General features: G+C 56.4%; 1 protein-coding gene across 1 annotated transcript in view; it reads right to left on the reverse strand.

Moving 5' to 3' along the window:
* Positions 1–319: 319 nt before the first annotated feature.
* The window catches only part of PIK3C2G (phosphatidylinositol-4-phosphate 3-kinase catalytic subunit type 2 gamma), a 326,465-nt gene continuing 306,859 nt past the window's right edge, over positions 320–19,925 (reverse strand). Inside the window, exons 25-27 of the mRNA XM_063930092.1 lie at positions 15,386–15,542; positions 5,485–5,594; positions 320–524 (exon numbers count right to left, since the gene is read on the reverse strand). Of these exons, the coding sequence (XP_063786162.1) occupies positions 320–524; positions 5,485–5,594; positions 15,386–15,542 (472 nt within the window). The remainder of the gene's footprint in view (positions 525–5,484; positions 5,595–15,385; positions 15,543–19,925) is intronic.

The following is a 19,925-nucleotide window of genomic DNA, read 5'->3' on the forward strand; positions in this document are numbered from 1 at the left end:
CGGGCAGGTGTAGGAACGCAGAGATCACACTTTGTACCGGGCAGGTGTAGGAACGCAGAGATCACACTTTGTACCGGGCAGGTGTAGGAACGCAGGGATCACACTTTGTACCGGGCAGGTGTAGGAACGCAGGATCACTCTTTGTACCGGGCAGGTGTAGGAACGCAGGGATCACTCTTTGTACCGGGCAGGTGTAGGAACGCAGGGATCACACTTTGTACCGGGCAGGTGTAGGAACGCAGGGATCACTCTTTGTACCGGGCAGGTGTAGGAACGCAGGGATCACTCTTTGTACCGGGCAGGTGTAGGAACGCAGGGATCACACTTTGTACCGGGCGAGGCCGGAACTCACCATCTTGTGGATCTTTTGAATTCCCTTTACAGTTTTCTTCCTAATGAACTGCGAGAAGGACGGCTTCGTGTCTCCGGCTTTCCTCGCAGCGTCCAGCGGTGACATGGTGGCAAAGGCGTGGATCAGGAAGTTTAGTTTTACTGCTACACATTGTAAACTCTCCGTAATTTTGCTGGTTGGATAAAACAGAAACAGTCAGTGACATGTGCTGGGGTGAGGCACCGCACGTCCCTGGAAACAGTACATGTAACACAGATCGCGGCGTAATGTTATGTTTCCGGGGTTCCGGCCTCTGTCTCTGGGAGTTTCTCGCTCTTAGATCTTGTTTTATAAACACATTGCTGATGTTAGCTGAAAGCTGAAGGGATTGTGAATCTGATTCCACTCCCAGAGACAGAGGGTCAGAGTCAGGGGGTCAGAGTCAGGGGGTCAGAGACAGGGGGTCAGAGACAGGGGGTCAGAGTCAGGGGGTCAGAGACAGGGGGTCAGAGTCAGGGGGTCAGAGACAGAGGGTCAGAGACAGGGGGTCAGAGTCAGGGGGTCAGAGACAGGGGGTCAGAGTCAGGGGTCAGAGACAGGGGGTCAGAGTCAGGGGGTCAGAGTCAGGGGGTCAGAGACAGAGGGTCAGAGTCAGGGGGTCAGAGACAGGGGGTCAGAGTCAGAGGGTCAGAGACAGGGGGTCAGAGTCAGGGATCAGAGACAGAGGGTCAGAGACAGAGGGTCAGAGTCAGGGGGTCAGAGACAGAGGGTCAGAGTCAGGGGGTCAGAGACAGAGGGTCAGAGTCAGGGGGTCAGAGACAGAGGGTCAGAGACAGAGGGTCAGAGACAGGGGGTCAGAGTCAGAGGGTCAGAGACGGGGTCAGAGTCAGGGGGGTCAGAGTCAGGGGGGTCAGAGACAGGGGGTCAGAGTCAGGGGGTCAGAGACAGGGGGTCAGAGTCAGGGGGGTCAGAGACAGGGGGTCAGAGACAGGGGGTCAGAGACAGAGGGTCAGAGACAGGGGGTCAGAGTCAGAGGGTCAGAGACAGGGGGTCAGAGTCAGGGGATCAGAGACAGAGGGTCAGAGACAGGGGGTCAGAGTCAGGGGGTCAGAGACAGGGGGTCAGAGTCAGGGGGTCAGAGACAGAGGGTCAGAGTCAGGGGGTCAGAGACAGAGGGTCAGAGACAGGGGGTCAGAATCAGAGGGTCAGAGACAGGGGGTCAGAGTCGGGGTCAGAGTCAGGGGGTCAGAGTCAGGGGATCAGAGACAGAGGGTCAGAGACAGGGGGTCAGAGTCAGGGGGTCAGAGTCAGAGGGTCAGAGTCGGGGTCAGAGACAGAGGGTCAGAGACAGAGGGTCAGAGTCAGGGGGTCAGAGTCAGAGAGTCAGGGGGTCAGAGTCAGGGGGGTCAGAGTCAGAGGGTCAGAGTCAGGGGGTCAGAGTCAGGGGGTCAGAGTCAGGGGGTCAGAGACAGAGGGTCAGAGACAGAGGGTCAGAGTCAGGGGGTCAGAGACAGAGGTTCAGAGTCAGGGGGTCAGAGACAGGGGGTCAGAGGATCAGAGTCAGTGGGTCAGAATCAGAGGGGTCAGAGTCAGGGGGGTCAGAGACAGAGGGTCAGAGACAGAGGGTCAGAGTCAGGGGGTCAGAGACAGAGGGTCAGAGTCAGGGGGTCAGAGACAGGGGGTCAGAGTCAGAGGGTCAGAGTCAGAGGGGTCAGAGTCAGGGGGGTCAGAGACAGAGGGTCAGAGACAGAGGGTCAGAGACAGAGGGTCAGAGACAGAGGGGTCAGAGTCAGAGGGTCAGAGACAGAGGGTCAGAGTCAGGGGGTCAGAGTCAGGGGATCAGAGTCAGGGGGTCAGAGTCAGGGGGTCAGAGTCAGGGGGGTCAGAGACAGGGGGGTCAGAGACAGGGGGTCAGAGTCAGGGGGTCAGAGTCAGGGGGGTCAGAGACAGAGGGTCAGAGAAAGAGGGTCAGAGAAAGAGGGTCAGAGACAGGGGGTCAGAGTCAGGGGGTCAGAGACAGAGGGTCAGAGACAGAGGGTCAGAGTCAGGGGGTCAGAGTCAGGGGGTCAGAGTCAGGGGGGTCAGAGTCAGGGGGGTCAGAGTCAGGGGGGTCAGAGACAGAGGGTCAGAGTCAGGGGGTCAGAGTCAGAGGGTCAGAGTCAGAGGGTCAGAGTCAGGGGGGTCAGAGTCAGGGGGTCAGAGTCAGGGGGTCAGAGTCAGGGGGTCAGAGTCAGAGGGTCAGAGTCAGGGGGTCAGAGTCAGGGGGTCAGAGTCAGAGGGTCCGAGACAGAGGGTCCGAGACAGAGGGTCAGAGTCAGGGGGTCAGAGACAGGGGGTCAGAGTCAGGGGGTCAGAGACAGGGGGTCAGAGTCAGGGGGTCAGAGTCAGGGGGTCAGAGTCAGGGGGGTCAGAGAAAGAGGGTCAGAGAAAGAGGGTCAGAGACAGGGGGTCAGAGACAGGGGGTCAGAGACAGGGGGCCCTGTCTCTGAGACAGGGGGTCAGAGACAGGGGGTCAGAGACAGGGGGTCAGAGTCAGGGGGGTCAGAGACAGAGGGTCAGAGACAGAGGGTCAGAGTCAGGGGGTCAGAGTCAGGGGGTCAGAGTCCGGGGGGTCAGAGTCCGGGGGGTCAGAGTCCGGGGGGTCAGAGACAGAGGGTCAGAGACAGGGGGTCAGAGACAGGGGGTCAGAGACAGAGGGTCAGAGACAGAGGGTCAGAGACAGAGGGTCAGAGTCAGGGGGGTCATAGTCAGGGGGTCAGAGTCAGGGGGTCAGAGTCAGGGGGTCAGAGTCAGAGGGTCAAAGTCAGGGGGTCAGTGTCAGGGGGGTCAGAGACAGAGGGTCAGAATCAGGGGGTCAGAGTCAGGGGGGTCAGAGTCAGGGGGTCAGAGTCAGGAGGTCAGAGTCAGGAGGTCAGAGTCAGGGGGTCAGAGTCAGGGGGTCAGAGACAGAGGGTCAGAGACAGAGGGTCAGAGTCAGGGGGGTCAGAGTCAGGGGGGTCAGAGACAGAGGGTCAGAGTCAGGGGGGGTCAGAGACAGAGGGTCAGAGAAAGAGGGTCAGAGTCAGGGGGTCAGAGTCAGGGGGGTCAGAGTCAGGGGGTCAGAGTCAGGAGGTCAGAGTCAGGAGGTCAGAGTCAGGGGGTCAGAGTCAGGGGGTCAGAGACAGAGGGTCAGAGACAGAGGGTCAGAGTCAGGGGGGTCAGAGTCAGGGGGGTCAGAGACAGAGGGTCAGAGTCAGGGGGTCAGAGTCAGGGGGGTCAGAGTCAGGGGGTCAGAGTCAGGGGGTCAGAGTCAGGGGGGTCAGAGACAGAGGGTCAGAGTCAGGGGGGGTCAGAGACAGAGGGTCAGAGAAAGAGGGTCAGAGTCAGGGGGTCAGAGACAGAGGGTCAGAGTCAGGGGGTCAGAGTCAGGGGGGTCAGAGTCAGGGGGGTCAGAGACAGAGGGTCAGAGTCAGGGGGTCAGAGTCAGAGGGTCAGAGACAGGGGGTCAGAGTCAGGGGGGTCAGAGACAGAGGGTCAGAGACAGAGGGTCAGAGACAGAGGGTCAGAGTCAGGGAGTCAGAGTCAGAGGGTCAGAGACAGGGGGTCAGAGTCAGGGGGGTCAGAGACAGAGGGTCAGAGACAGGGGGTCAGAGACAGGGGGTCAGAGTCAGGGGGGTCAGAGACAGAGGGTCAGAGACAGAGGGTCAGAGACAGAGGGTCAGAGTCAGGGAGTCAGAGTCAGAGGGTCAGAGTCAGGGGGTCAGAGTCAGGGGGTCAGAGTCAGGGGGTCAGAGTCAGGGGGTCAGAGTCAGGGGGTCAGAGTCAGGGGGTCAGAGTCAGAGGGTCAGAGTCAGGGGGGTCAGAGACAGAGGGTCAGAGTCAGGGGCTCAGAGTCAGGGGCTCAGAGACAGAGGGTCAGAGACAGAGGGTCAGAGTCAGAGGGTCAGAGTCAGGGGGTCAGAGACAGGGGGTCAGAGTCAGGGGGTCAGAGTCCGGGGGGTCAGAGTCCGGGGGGTCAGAGACAGAGGGTCAGAGACAGGGGGTCAGAGACAGGGGGTCAGAGACAGAGGGTCAGAGACAGAGGGTCAGAGTCAGGGGGGTCATAGTCAGGGGGTCAGAGTCAGGGGGTCAGAGTCAGGGGGTCAGAGTCAGAGGGTCAAAGTCAGGGGGTCAGTGTCAGGGGGGTCAGAGACAGAGGGTCAGAATCAGGGGGTCAGAGTCAGGGGGGTCAGAGTCAGGGGGTCAGAGTCAGGAGGTCAGAGTCAGGGGGTCAGAGTCAGGGGGTCAGAGTCAGGGGGTCAGAGACAGAGGGTCAGAGACAGAGGGTCAGAGTCAGGGGGGTCAGAGTCAGGGGGGTCAGAGACAGAGGGTCAGAGTCAGGGGGGGTCAGAGACAGAGGGTCAGAGAAAGAGGGTCAGAGTCAGGGGGTCAGAGACAGAGGGTCAGAGTCAGGGGGTCAGAGTCAGAGGGTCAGAGTCAGGGGGTCAGAGACAGAGGGTCAGAGTCAGGGGGTCAGAGACAGGGGGTCAGAGTCAGGGGGTCAGAGTCAGGGGGTCAGAGTCAGGGGGTCAGAGTCAGAGGGTCAGAGTCAGGGGGGTCAGAGACAGAGGGTCAGAGTCAGGGGCTCAGAGTCAGGGGCTCAGAGACAGAGGGTCAGAGACAGAGGGTCAGAGTCAGAGGGTCAGAGTCAGGGGGTCAGAGACAGGGGGTCAGAGACAGGGGGTCAGAGTCAGGGGGGTCAGAGACAGAGGGTCAAAGACAGGGGGTCAGAGACAGGGGGTCAGAGACAGAGGGTCAGAGACAGAGGGTCAGAGTCAGGGGGTCAGAGACAGAGAGTCAGAGTCAGGGGGTCAGAGACAGAGAGTCAGAGTCAGGGGGTCAGAGTCAGGGGGTCAGAGTCAGGGGGTCAGAGTCAGGGGGGTCAGAGTCAGGGGGGTCAGAGTCAGGGGGGTCAGAGACAGGGGGGTCAGAGACAGGGGGGTCAGAGACAGGGGGTCAGAGACAGAGGGTCAGAGTCAGGGGGTGCAGCACTACGACTGCAGGAGAATTGCTGTAATGTCTCTACATGCAGGGCGAGCACCGGAGGCTCCGGCATGAAGAGAACACATTTTGGGCAGCTTTGTATTTTCTTCCAGTGAAAGTTAATGGTAAGGTAGGTGCAGCCCCGACGTTACCTGGTGAAATAACTTGTGGCTTTAAGATCGGAGTCATACGGCCTCAGGTTATCATGGACATATTTCAGATCCTGTACCTTGGATAACTCCGGGAGACCAGCCTGCAGCATCTAACGAGACACAAGGAGGACGGGAGAGTCAGTGACCGGAGTACAATCTGCGCTGTGTGACTGGTGACACCGTTACACTACAGAGGAGGCCTCTGAGGAAGGTCCAAGACCCGGAGGCACCAATATATTGTCCTCATGGTAAAATACTAAGCACAGTATACGCTGCTACAGTGATGACAATATGCACTGCGCTTCCAATACTGTTATAGCAACGCAAGGAATCAGTTCTGGAATTGCACAGATAAATCTGGGGTGTTTTGGGGCGGCCTTTGGGTTACCCCAGTGACTGCAGCTGGAGGACTGTAGCAGGGTGGTGCGTGTTTGGGTCCAAAGCATGAATGTCCATAAGTACATAGCACCACATTACTCTATACAGGAGAGACGGGAATGTCCACTCACGATTAACAAGACCAGCCAGGAACCACACACACCTGTCCATGCTGCACGCTCAGGATCAGCACACACACCTGTCCATGCTGCACGCTCAGGATCAGTACACACACCTGTCCATGCTGCACACTCAGGATCAGCACACACACCTGTCCATGCTGCACGCTCAGGATCAGTACACACACCTGTCCATGCTGCACAATAAGGATCAGCACACACCTGTCCATGCTGCACGCTCAGGATCAGCACACACCTGTCCATGCTGCACAATAAGGATCAGCACACACCTGTCCATGCTGCACGCTCAGGATCAGCACACACACCTGTCCATGCTGCACGCTCAGGATCAGCACACACACCTGTCCATGCTGCACACTCAGGATCAGCACACACACCTGTCCATGCTGCACGCTCAGGATCAGCACACACACCTGTCCATGCTGCACGCTCAGGATCAGCACACACACCTGTCCATGCTGCACAATAAGGATCAGCACACACCTGTCCATGCTGCACGCTCAGGATCAGCACACACACCTGTCCATGCTGCACGCTCAGGATCAGCACACACACCTGTCCATGCTGCACGCTCAGGATCAGCACACACACCTGTCCATGCTGCACACTCAGGATCAGCACACACCTGTCCATGCTGCACGCTCAGGATCAGCACACACCTGTCCATGCTGCACGCTCAGGATCAGCACACACACCTGTCCATGCTGCACACTCAGGATCAGCACACACACCTGTCCATGCTGCACGCTCAGGATCAGCACACACCTGTCCATGCTGCACGCTCAGGATCAGCACACACCTGTCCATGCTGCACACTCAGGATCAGCACACACACCTGTCCATGCTGCACACTCAGGATCAGCACACACACCTGTCCATGCTGCACGCTCAGGATCAGCACACACACCTGTCCATGCTGCACGCTCAGGATCATCACACACACCTGTCCATGCTGCACGCTCAGGATCAGCACACACACCTGTCCATGCTGCACGCTCAGGATCAGCACACACACCTGTCCATGCTGCACGCTCAGGATCAGCACACACACCTGTCCATGCTGCACGCTCAGGATCATCACACACACCTGTCCATGCTGCACGCTCAGGATCAGCACACACACCTGTCCATGCTGCACGCTCAGGATCAGCACACACCTGTCCATGCAGCACGCTCAGGATCAGCACACACCTGTCCATGCTGCACACTCAGGATCAGCACACACACCTGTCCATGCTGCACAATAAGGATCAGCACACACCTGTCCATGCTGCACGCTCAGGATCAGCACACACACCTGTCCATGCTGCACGCTCAGGATCAGCACACACACCTGTCCATGCTGCACGCTCAGGATCAGCACACACCTGTCCATGCTGCACGCACCTGTCCATGCTGCACGCTCAGGATCAGCACACACCTGTCCATGCTGCACACTCAGGATCAGCACACACACCTGTCCATGCTGCACGCTCAGGATCAGCACACACACCTGTCCATGCTGCACACTCAGGATCAGCACACACACACCTGTCCATGCTGCACGCTCAGGATCAGCACACACACCTGTCCATGCTGCACGCTCAGGATCAGCACACACCTGTCCATGCTGCACGCTCAGGATCAGCACACACACCTGTCCATGCTGCACGCTCAGGATCAGCACACACCTGTCCATGCTGCACGCTCAGGATCAGCACACACTCCTGTCCATGCTGCACGCTCAGGATCAGCACACACACCTGCCCATGCTGCACGCTCAGGATCAGCACACACTCCTGTCCATGCTGCACGCTCAGGATCAGCACACACCTGTCCATGCTGCACGCTCAGGATCAGCACACACACACCTGTCCATGCTGCACGCTCAGGATCAGCACACACACCTGTCCACGCTGCACGCTCAGGATCAGCACACACCTGTCCACGCTGCACGCTCAGGATCAGCACACACACCTGTCCACGCTGCACGCTCAGGATCAGCACACACACCTGCCCATGCTGCACGCTCAGGATCAGCACACACCTGTCCATGCTGCACGCTCAGGATCAGCACACACACCTGTCCATGCTGCACGCTCAGGATCAGCACACACCTGTCCATGCTGCACACTCAGGATCAGCACACACCTGTCCATGCTGCACGCTCAGGATCAGCACACACACCTGTCCATGCTGCACGCTCAGGATCAGCACACGCCTGTCCATGCTGCACACTCAGGATCAGCACACATACCTGTCCATGCTGCACGCTCAGGATCAGCACACACACCTGTCCATGCTGCACGCTCAGCACACACACCTGTCCATGCTGCACACTCAGGATCAGCACACACACCTGTCCATGCTGCACGCTCAGGATCAGCACACACACCTGTCCATGGTGCACGCTCAGGATCAGCACACACACCTGTCCGTGCTGCATGCTAAGGATCAGCACACACACCTGTCCATGCTGCACGCTCAGGATCAGCACACACACCTGTCCATGCTGCACGCTCAGGATCAGCACACACCTGTCCATGCTGCACACTCAGGATCAGCACACACCTGTCCATGCTGCACGCTCAGGATCGGCACACACACCTGTCCATGCTGCACGCTCAGCACACACACCTGTCCATGCTGCACACTCAGGATCAGCACACACACCTGTCCATGCTGCACGCTCAGGATCAGCACACACACACCTGTCCATGGTGCACGCTCAGGATCAGCACACACACCTGTCCGTGCTGCATGCTAAGGATCAGCACACACACCTGTCCATGCTGCACGCTCAAGATCAGCACACACACCTGTCCATGCTGCACGCTCAGGATCAGCACACACACCTGTCCATGCTGCACGCTCAGGATCAGCACACGCCTGTCCATGCTGCACACTCAGGATCAGCATACACACCTGTCCATGCTGCACGCTCAGGATCAGCACACACACCTGTCCATGCTGCACGCTCAGCACACACACCTGTCCATGCTGCACGCTCAGGATCAGCACACACACCTGTCCATGGTGCACGCTCAGGATCAGCACACACACCTGTCCGTGCTGCATGCTAAGGATCAGTACACACACCTGTCCATGCTGCACGCTCAGGATCAGCACACACACCTGTCCATGCTGCACGCTCAGGATCAGCACACACCTGTCCATGCTGCACACTCAGGATCAGCACACACCTGTCCATGCTGCACGCTCAGGATCGGCACACACACCTGTCCATGCTGCACGCTCAGGATCAGCACACACACCTGTCCATGGTGCACGCTCAGGATCAGCGCACACACCTGTCCGTGCTGCACGCTCAGGATCGGCACACACCTGTCCATGCTGCACGCTCAGGATCAGCACACACCTGTCCATGCTGCACGCTCAGGATCAGCACACACCTGTCCATGCTGCACGCTCAGGATCAGCACACACCTGTCCATGCTGCACGCTCAGGATCAGTACACACACCTTTCCATGCTGCACGCTCAGGATCAGCACACATACCTGTCCATGCTGCACGCTCAGGATCAGCACACACACATGCCCATGCTGCACGCTCAGGATCAGCACACACACCTGTCCATGGTGCACACTCAGGATCAGCACACACCTGTCCATGCTGCACGCTCAGGATCAGCACACACACCTGTCCGTGCTGCACGCTAAGGATCAGCGCACACACCTGTCCGTGCGGCACGCTCAGGATCGGCACACACCTGTCCATGCTGCACGCTCAGGATCAGCACACACCTGTCCATGCTGCATGCTCAGGATCAGCACACACCTGTCCATGCTGCACGCTCATGATCAGCACACACCTGTCCATGCTGCACGCTCAGGATCAGCACACACACCTGCCCATGCTGCACACTCAGGATCAGCACACACCTGTCCATGCTGCACGCTCAGGATCAGCACACACACCTGTCCATGGTGCACGCTCAGGATCGGCGCACACACCTGTCCATGCTGCATGCTCAGGATCAGCACACACACCTGTCCATGCTGCACGCTCAGGATCAGCACACACCTGTCAATGCTGCACACTCAGGATCAGCACACACCTGTCCATGCTGCACGCTCAGGATCAGCACACACACCTGTCCATGGTGCACGCTCAGGATCAGCACACACACCTGTCCATGGTGCACGCTCAGGATCGGCACACACACCTGTCCATGCTGCACGCTCAGGATCGGCACACACACCTGTCCATGCTGCACGCTCAGGATCGGCACACACACCTGCCCATGCTGCACGCTCAGGATCGGCACACACACCTGCCCATGCTGCACGCTCAGGATCAGCACACACACCTGTCCATGCTGCACACTCAGGATCAGCACACACACCTGTCCATGCTGCTCAATCAGGATCAGCACACACACCTGTCCATGCTGCACGCTCAGGATCAGCACACACACCTGTCCATGCTGCACACTCAGGATCAGCACACACCTGTCCATGCTGCACGCTCAGGATCAGCACACACACCTGTCCATGCTGCACGCTCAGGATCAGCACACACACCTGTCCATGCTGCACACTCAGGATCAGCACACACACACCTGTCCATGCTGCATGCTCAGGATTAGCACACACACCTGTCCATGCTGCACACTCAGGATCAGCACACACCTGTCCATGCTGCACACTCAGGATTAGCACACACACCTGTCCGTGCTGCACGCTCAGGATCAGCACACACACCTGTCCATGCTGCACGCTCAGGATTAGCACACACACCTGTCCATGATGCACGCTCAGGATCAGCACACACACCTGTCCATGCTGCACACTCAGGATCAGCACACACACCTGTCCATGCTGCACACTCAGGATCAGCACACACACCTGTCCATGCTGCACACTCAGGATCAGCACACACACCTGTCCATGCTGCACACTCAGGATCAGCACACACACACCTGTCCATGCTGCACGCTCAGGATCAGCACACACACCTGTCCATGCTGCACGCTCAGGATTAGCACACACACCTGTCCATGCTGCACGCTCAGGATCAGCACACACACCTGTCCATGCTGCACGCTCAGGATCAGCACACACCTGTCCATGCTGCACGCTCAGGATCAGCACACACACCTGTCCATGCTGCACGCTCAGGATCAGCACACACACCTGTCCATGCTGCACACTCAGGATCAGCACACACACCTGTCCATGCTGCACGCTCAGGATCAGCACACACACCTGTCCATGCTGCACGCTCAGGATTAGCACACACCTGTCCATGCTGCACACTCAGGATCAGCACACACACCTGTCCATGCTGCACACTCAGGATCAGCACACACACCTGTCCATGCTGCACGCTCAGGATCGGCACACACACCTGTCCATGCTGCACGCTCAGGATCGGCACACACACCTGTCCATGCTGCACGCTCAGGATTAGCACACACCTGTCCATGCTGCACGCTCAGGATTAGCACACACACCTGTCCATGCTGCACGCTCAGGATCAGCACACACACCTGTCCATGCTGCACGCGCAGGATCAGCACACACAACTGCCAATGCTGCACACTCAGGATCAGCACACACACCTGTCCATGGTGCACGCTCAGGATCAGCACACACACCTGTCCATGCTGCACGCTCATGATCAGCACACACCTGTCCATGCTGCACGCTCAGGATCAGCACACACACCTGCCCATGCTGCACACTCAGGATCAGCACACACCTGTCAATGCTGCACGCTCAGGATCAGCACACACACCTGTCCATGGTGCACGCTCAGGATCGGCGCACACACCTGTCCATGCTGCATGCTCAGGATCAGCACACACACCTGTCCATGCTGCACGCTCAGGATCAGCACACACCTGTCAATGCTGCACGCTCAGGATCAGCACACACACCTGTCCATGCTGCACGCTCAGGATCGGCACATACACCTGTCCATGCTGCACGCTCAGGATCGGCACACACACCTGTCGGTGCAATGCTCCTGATGGGGATTGGATTTTTATGTGTAAAATATTTATAACGGTTGCTGGAACCAGAGGGGTTAAAGCGCGGGGATTAGTGCTGAGCTGTGGAGCATTGTATTATTAGAGAATGTGCATCTCCGGGGCTCTGGAAGACTCGTGCAATCACAGGATAATTAAGCGTTGCACTGGAGAATGTCCTGGGGCCTGATAGCACAGCGGGGTCTCCTGTCCCATCCTGTGCGTCTGCCGTGTGATTGGAGAGACAGCAAGGAAACAGGGATAAGACGTCGGTCGCTGGAAATTGCGTTACGTTCCTAAGGAAATGCCCCAAATAAGGGAACAGTCACTTCTTACATCACATTAGATCCCGCGTTCCCGGTACTAAATATAAACCTGATATATTAGTCCAGTCCTCATTCCAGGACGTCGCTGCTGTACTCTGTGACCCCCAGATGCTTATACGTTCTCTGGCTGTACCGTGTCCAGCGCAGTGTACATCATCTCACCTGCTGCTCCATACCAAATCGGGCCTGATTCACGGCAAGCATATAGCCGTCACCACCCAAGAGGCGCTGCAGCAGCGAGCCCACACATACACCCAGAAATAAGCGGCTTCTGAGTCGCACGCATCGGGCGCCGTGCAGCCATGTTTTCATATTGCACATGCGTCTTAGTTGCACCGTGCATGCGTCTGATTGTTATTGTTACATTCTGGTGTCTGATGTGTATTAGGTGTTCCTGAGCGGTTACAGGAGGGCGGCTAATCAGACGCGCAGCGTGTCGCTGCCAGTGTACAGAGACGCTGCACCGCGCAGGCCACACCCAGAGAATCTGCACCCAGCATAAGCCTGGCACACCTCGTGATGAGGCGACCGATGGCGGGGGATAAAAAAGCCCCAAGTGGTATATGTAGCCATGATGCTGTGTGACCCCCATCGGGGCCCTACATTGGCTGCCAGGGCGTGACTGCGACCATTAGGGGTCACATCAATGAGGCAGAACAGAGCCACGGGAGAGATCTCACAGGAGCTTCTAGATAGCACAACGTCACAGTGACCTTTACCCCCAGGAATGTTATCTGCACACCTGACCACTGTGCTACACTGCCGGGGTACCCCAGAGAGAAACCTGTACAGCACACACTATAAACCACAGCACACACTGTACATACAGGCAGCAGCAGGCCAGGCAGTATATACAGGCAGCAGCAGGTCGGGCAGTACATACAGGCAGCAGCAGGTCGGGCAGTACATACAGGCAGCAGCAGGCCGGGCAGTACATACAAACAGCAGCAGGTCGGGCAGTACATACAGGCAGCACCCGGTTGGCAGTACATACAGGCAGCAGCAGGTCGGGCAGTACATACAGGCAGCACCCGGTTGGGCAGTACATACAGGCAGCAGCAGGTCGGGCAGTACATACAGGCAGCACCCGGTTGGCAGTACATACAGGCAGCAGCAGGTCGGGCAGTACATACAGGCAGCAGCAGGTCGGGCAGTACATACAGGCAGCACCCGGTTAGCAGTACATACAGGCAGCACCAGGTTGGGCAGTACATACAGGTAGCACCCGGTTGGCAGTACATAAAGGCAGCACCCAGTTGGCAGTACATACAGGCAGCACCCGGTTGGCAGTACATACAGGCAGCAGCAAGCCGGGCAGTACATACAGGCGGCACCCGGTTGGCAGTACATACAGGCAGCACCCGGTTAGCAGTACATACAGGCAGCACCCGGTTGGCAGTACATACAGGCAGCACCTGGTTGGGCAGTACATACAGGCAGCAGCAGGTCGGGCAGTACATATAGGCAGCAGCAGGTCGGGCAGTACATACAGGCAGCAGCAGGCCGGGCAGTACATACAGGCAGCACCCGGTTAGCAGTACATACAGGCAGCAGCAGGTCAGGCAGTACATACAGGCAGCACCCGGTTGGCAGTACATACAGGCAGCACCCGGTTAGCATTACATACAGGCAGCACCCGGTTGGCAGTACATACAGGCAGCAGCAGGTCGGGCAGTACATACAGGCAGCACCCGGATAGCAGTACATACAGGCAGCACCCGGCTGGCAGTACATTCAGGCAACAGCAGGTCGGGCAGTACATACAGGCAGCACCCGGTTGGCAGTACATACAGGCAGCACCCGGTTAGCAGTACATACAGGCAGCACCCGGTTGGCAGTACATACAGGCAGCACCCAGTTGGCAGTACATACAGGCAGCACCTGGTTGGGCAGTACATACAGGCAGCACCCTGTTGGCAGTACATACAGGCAACAGCAGGTCGGGCAGTACATACAGGCAGCACCCGGTTGGCAGTACATACAGGCAGCACCCGGTTAGCAGTACATACAGGCAGCACCCGGTTAGCAGTACATACAGGCAGCACCCGGTTGGCATACATAAAGGCAGCACCTGGTTGGGCAGTACATACAGGCAGCACCCGGTTGGGCAGTACATACAGGCAGCACCCGGTTGGGCAGTACATACAGGCAGCACCCGGTTGGCAGTACATACAGGCAGCACCCGGTTGGCAGTACATACAGGCAGCACCCGGTTGGCAGTACATACAGGCAGCACCCGGTTGGCAGTACATACAGGCAGCACCCGGTTGGCAGTACATACAGGCAGCACCCGGTTGGCAGTACATACAGGCAGCACCTGGTTGGCAGTACATACAGGCAGCACCTGGTTGGGCAGTACATACAGGCAGCACCCGGTTGGCAGTGCATACAGGCAGCACCCGGTTGGCAGTACATACAGGCAGCACCCGGTTGGCAGTACATACAGGCAGCACCCGGTTGGGCAGTACATACAGGCAACACCCGGTTGGCAGTACATACAGGCAGCACCCGGTTGGGCAGTACATTCAGGCAGCACCCTGTTGGCAGTACATACAGGCAGCATCCGGTTGGCAGTACATACAGGCAGCACCCGGTTGGCAGTACATACAGGCAGCACCTGGTTGGGCAGTACATACAGGCAGCACCCGGTTGGCAGTACATACAGGCAGCATCCGGTTGGCAGTACATACAGGCAGCACCCGGTTGGCAGTACATACAGGCAGCACCTGGTTGGGCAGTACATACAGGCAGCACCCGGTTGGCAGTACATACAGGCAGCACCTGGTTGGGCAGTACATACAGGCAGCACCCGGTTGGCAGTACATACAGGCAGCACCTGGTTGGACAGTACATATAGGCAGCACCCGGTTGGCAGTACAAACAGGCAGCACTCGGTTGGCAGTACATACAGGCAGCAGCAGGTCGGGCAGTACATACAGGCAGCACCCGGTTGGCAGTACATACAGGCAGCACCCGGTTGGCAGTACATACAGGCAGCACCCGGTTGGCAGTACATACAGGCAGCACCCGGTTGGCAGTACATACAGGCAGCAGCGGACACATTCCCGCAGGACGCGATCCTCACCAGTTCCAGGAGATTGATAATGAAGTCACTGTGCTTGCGGATAATGTTGTATGCACAGCAGCAGAGGTCTACAAACTCCTGAGCACGATGCGGACTCTTCCCTTCTTCAGTAATAAAATATTCCATCTCGCTGGTGAAGATGAACGGTGCGCGGTCTCTGCAACACACAGAATAAATGTTACTGGAAGATTTCTATACAAGTAGTGCACAGCAGCCAGGGATTATGGGTAATGCAAAGTGCACGTTCTACACCCACTGCTAATACTTTGTAATTCTCCACATTTACATCATAAATAAAACACATTGTCATTTTGTGTAATTTTCGGTAAGAGGAACTCTCCTCCCAAACAGCTGGAATCAGGACACATGTATCCCTCACGTACACACAAAGGAGGAAGCCATGTTGTGGGCTAAACCAACACTTAGCCTATCAGCTCACTGGGAACGTGTGACATCACACAACTCAAAATGGCTGCCTCAAACGCTACAAATGGAGCCACGCTCATTGAGTGTGGCTACATCGCAGGTGTGGGCGCCCGCCGTGCGCCAGTGCCTAGGCACGCCGCCGAGCGCACAGAGACGCTCCCGCTCAGTCACAGATGGAGCAATGATTAGCGTGGCTCCATATGTATGTAGTGTCAGCCATACGTGTACCCGTGTCCAGCCCTACAGTCACACGTCCCCAGCACCACAGGGGCTTCCTCCCTGTACGTATCTTATAGAGTAATGATGCAGCCAGCAGGGAGAGTATACACATGTAATAGCCTGATTATTATATCACAGTGTGCGCAGCCTGGAGTAATGTACATAACTGGTGTCCATAACTACACAGAGATATATACAGAGGACGTGTATAATGTCTGACCGCATCCCAGCTGCACACGTGTATAATGTCTGACCGCATCCCAGCTGCACACGTGTATAATGTCTGACCGCATCCCAGCTGCACACGTGTATAATGTCTGACCGCATCCCAGCTGCACACGTGTATAATGTCTGACCGCATCCCAGCTGCACACGTGTATAATGTCTGACCGCATCCCAGCTGCACACGTGTATAATGTCTGACCGCATCCCAGCTACACACGTGTATAATGTCTGACCGCATCCCAGCTGCACACGTGTATAATGTCTGACCGCATCCCAGCTACACACGTGTATAATGTCTGACCGCATCCCAGCTGCACACGTGTATAATGTCTGACCGCATCTCAGCTACACACGTGTATAATGTCTGGCCGCATCCTAGCTGACACGTGTATAATGTCTGGCCGCATCCCAGCTGCACACGTGTATAATGTCTGACCGCATCCCAGCTGCACACGTGTATAATGTCTGACCGCATCCCAGCTACACACGTGTATAATGTCTGACCGCATCCCAGCTACACACGTGTATAATGTCTGACCGCATCCCAGCTACACACGTGTATAATGTCTGACCGCATCCCAGCTGCACACGTGTATAATGTCTGACCGCATCCCAGCTACACACGTGTATAATGTCTGGCCGCATCCTAGCTGACACGTGAATAATGTCTGGCCGCATCCCAGCTGACACGTGTATAATGTCTGACCGCATCCCAGCTGACACGTGTATAATGTCTGACTGCATCCCAGCTGCACACGTGTATAATATCTGACCGCATCCCAGCTGCACACGTGTATAATGTCTGACCGCATCCCAGCTGCACACGTGTATAATGTCTGACCGCATCCCAGCTGCACACGTGTATAATGTCTGACCGCATCCCAGCTGCACACGTGTATAATGTCTGACCGCATCCCAGCTGACACGTGTATAATGTCTGACCGCATCCCAGCTGCACACGTGTATAATGTCTGGCCGCATCCCAGCTGCACACGTGTATAATGTCTGACCGCATCCCAGCTGACACGTGTATAATGTCTGGCCGCATCCCAGCTGACACGTGTATAATGTCTGACCGCATCCCAGCTGACACGTGTATAATGTCTGACCGCATCCCAGCTGACACGTGTATAATGTCTGACCGCATCCCAGCTGCACACGTGTATAATATCTGACCGCATCTCAGCTACACACGTGTATAATGTCTGGCCGCATCCCAGCTGCACACGTGTATAATGTCTGACTGCATCCCAGCTACACACGTGTATAATGTCTGACCGCATCCCAGCTGCACACGTGTATAATGTCTGGCCGCATCCCAGCTGCACACGTGTATAATGTCTGACCGCATCCCAGCTGACACGTGTATAATGTCTGACCGCATCCCAGCTGCACACGTGTATAATGTCTGACCGCATCCCAGCTGCACACGTGTATAATGTCTGACCGCATCCCAGCTGCACACGTGTATAATGTCTGACTGCATCCCAGCTACACACGTGTATAATGTCTGGCCGCATCCTAGCTGACACGTGTATAATGTCTGACCGCATCCCAGCTGACACGTGTATAATGTCTGGCCGCATCCCAGCTGCACACGTGTATAATGTCTGACCGCATCCCAGCTGACACGTGTATAATGTCTGACCGCATCCCAGCTGACACGTGTATAATGTCTGACTGCATCCCAGCTGCACACGTGTATAATATCTGACCGCATCCCAGCTGCACACGTGTATAATGTCTGGCCGCATCCCAGCTGCACACGTGTATAATGTCTGACCGCATCCCAGCTGACACGTGTATAATGTCTGACCGCATCCCAGCTGACACGTGTATAATATCTGACCGCATCCCAGCTGCACACGTGTATAATGTCTGGCCGCATCCCAGCTGCACACGTGTATAATGTCTGACCGCATCCCAGCTGACACGTGTATAATGTCTGACCGCATCCCAGCTACACACGTGTATAATGTCTGACCGCATCCCAGCTGCACACGTGTATAATGTCTGGCCGCATCCCAGCTGCACACGTGTATAATGTCTGGCCGCATCCCAGCTGCACACGTGTATAATGTCTGACCGCATCCCAGCTGACACGTGTATAATGTCTGACCGCATCCCAGCTGCACACGTGTATAATGTCTGACCGCATCCCAGCTGACACGTGTATAATGTCTGGTCGCATCCCTGCTGCACACGTGTATAATGTCTGACCGCATCCCAGCTGACACGTGTATAATGTCTGGCCGCATCCCAGCTGACACGTGTATAATGTCTGTCCGCATCCCAACTGCACACGTGTATAATGTCTGTCCGCATCCTAGCTGCACACGTGTATAATGTCTGACCGCATCCCAGCTGCACACGTGTGTAATATCTGACCGCATCCCAGCTGCACACGTGTATAATGTCTGACCGCATCCCAGCTGCACACGTGTATAATGTCTGACCGCATCCCAGCTGCACACGTGTATAATGTCTGGCCGCATCCCAGCTGCACACGTGTATAATGTCTGACCGCATCCCAGCTGCACACGTGTATAATGTCTGACCGCATCCCAGCTGCACACGTGTATAATGTCTGACCGCATCCCAGCTGCACACGTGTATAATGTCTGACCGCATCCCAGCTGCACACGTGTATAATATCTGACCGCATCCCAGCTGCACACGTGTATAATGTCTGACCGCATCCCAGCTGCACACGTGTATAATGTCTGACCGCATCCCAGCTGCACACGTGTATAATGTCTGACCGCATCCCAGCTGCACACGTGTATAATATCTATCCGCATCCCAGCTGCACACGTGTATAATATCTATCCGCATCCCAGCTGCACACGTGTATAATGTCTGACCGCATCCCAGCTGCACACGTGTATAATGTCTGACCGCATCCCAGCTGCACACGTGTATAATGTCTGGCCGCATCCCAGCTGACACGTGTATAATGTCTGTCCGCATCCCAACTGAACACGTGTATAATGTCTGGCCGCATCCCAGGTGCACACGTGTATAATGTCTGACCGCATCCCAGCTGCACACGTGTATAATGTCTGGCCGCATCCCAGCTGCACACGTGTATAATGTCTGGCCGCATCCCAGCTGCACACGTGTATAATGTCTGGCCGCATCCCAGCTGCACACGTGTATAATGTCTGGCCGCATCCCAGCTGCACACGTGTATAATGTCCTGGTGGCGGCTGATCAGACGAATCGCGGTATAATCCACCAATCACAGCAAACAGTAAGAAATCGCACATGCAGCATCTACTGCAGAGCGTGTGGTCAGTGACGCTGCAGTACTAACACGTTATTATAGGGGAGGGGGGTAAATCTGGTGGTTATATACGTGTAATGGGGAAATCAGGATGGCAGATCTGATTGTACAGGGGGGTTTCTTGGCGGTCATCACCTTAGTACATTGTAAGGGTACACAGACATTCCCGAGGTCCGCAATGTGTATCTCCTATGAGGTCAGAGGCCACGCGTGGGACCTATGACGTGTATTAGGCGCCCCTTGTATGTAACGACGGTAATCGCTGACATCAGGAGCAGATACAGAACATGAGAAATGACGTCATATTATCAGTGTCATCTGTGGAACGTGACTCTGGGAACGAGGACGCTCTGCTGACGCTGTAACGTGTAACATGTGATTACA

The sequence above is a fragment of the Pseudophryne corroboree genome, chromosome 6, assembly GCF_028390025.1.
Source record: "Pseudophryne corroboree isolate aPseCor3 chromosome 6, aPseCor3.hap2, whole genome shotgun sequence".
In the NCBI taxonomy this organism is placed as follows: domain Eukaryota; kingdom Metazoa; phylum Chordata; class Amphibia; order Anura; family Myobatrachidae; genus Pseudophryne; species Pseudophryne corroboree.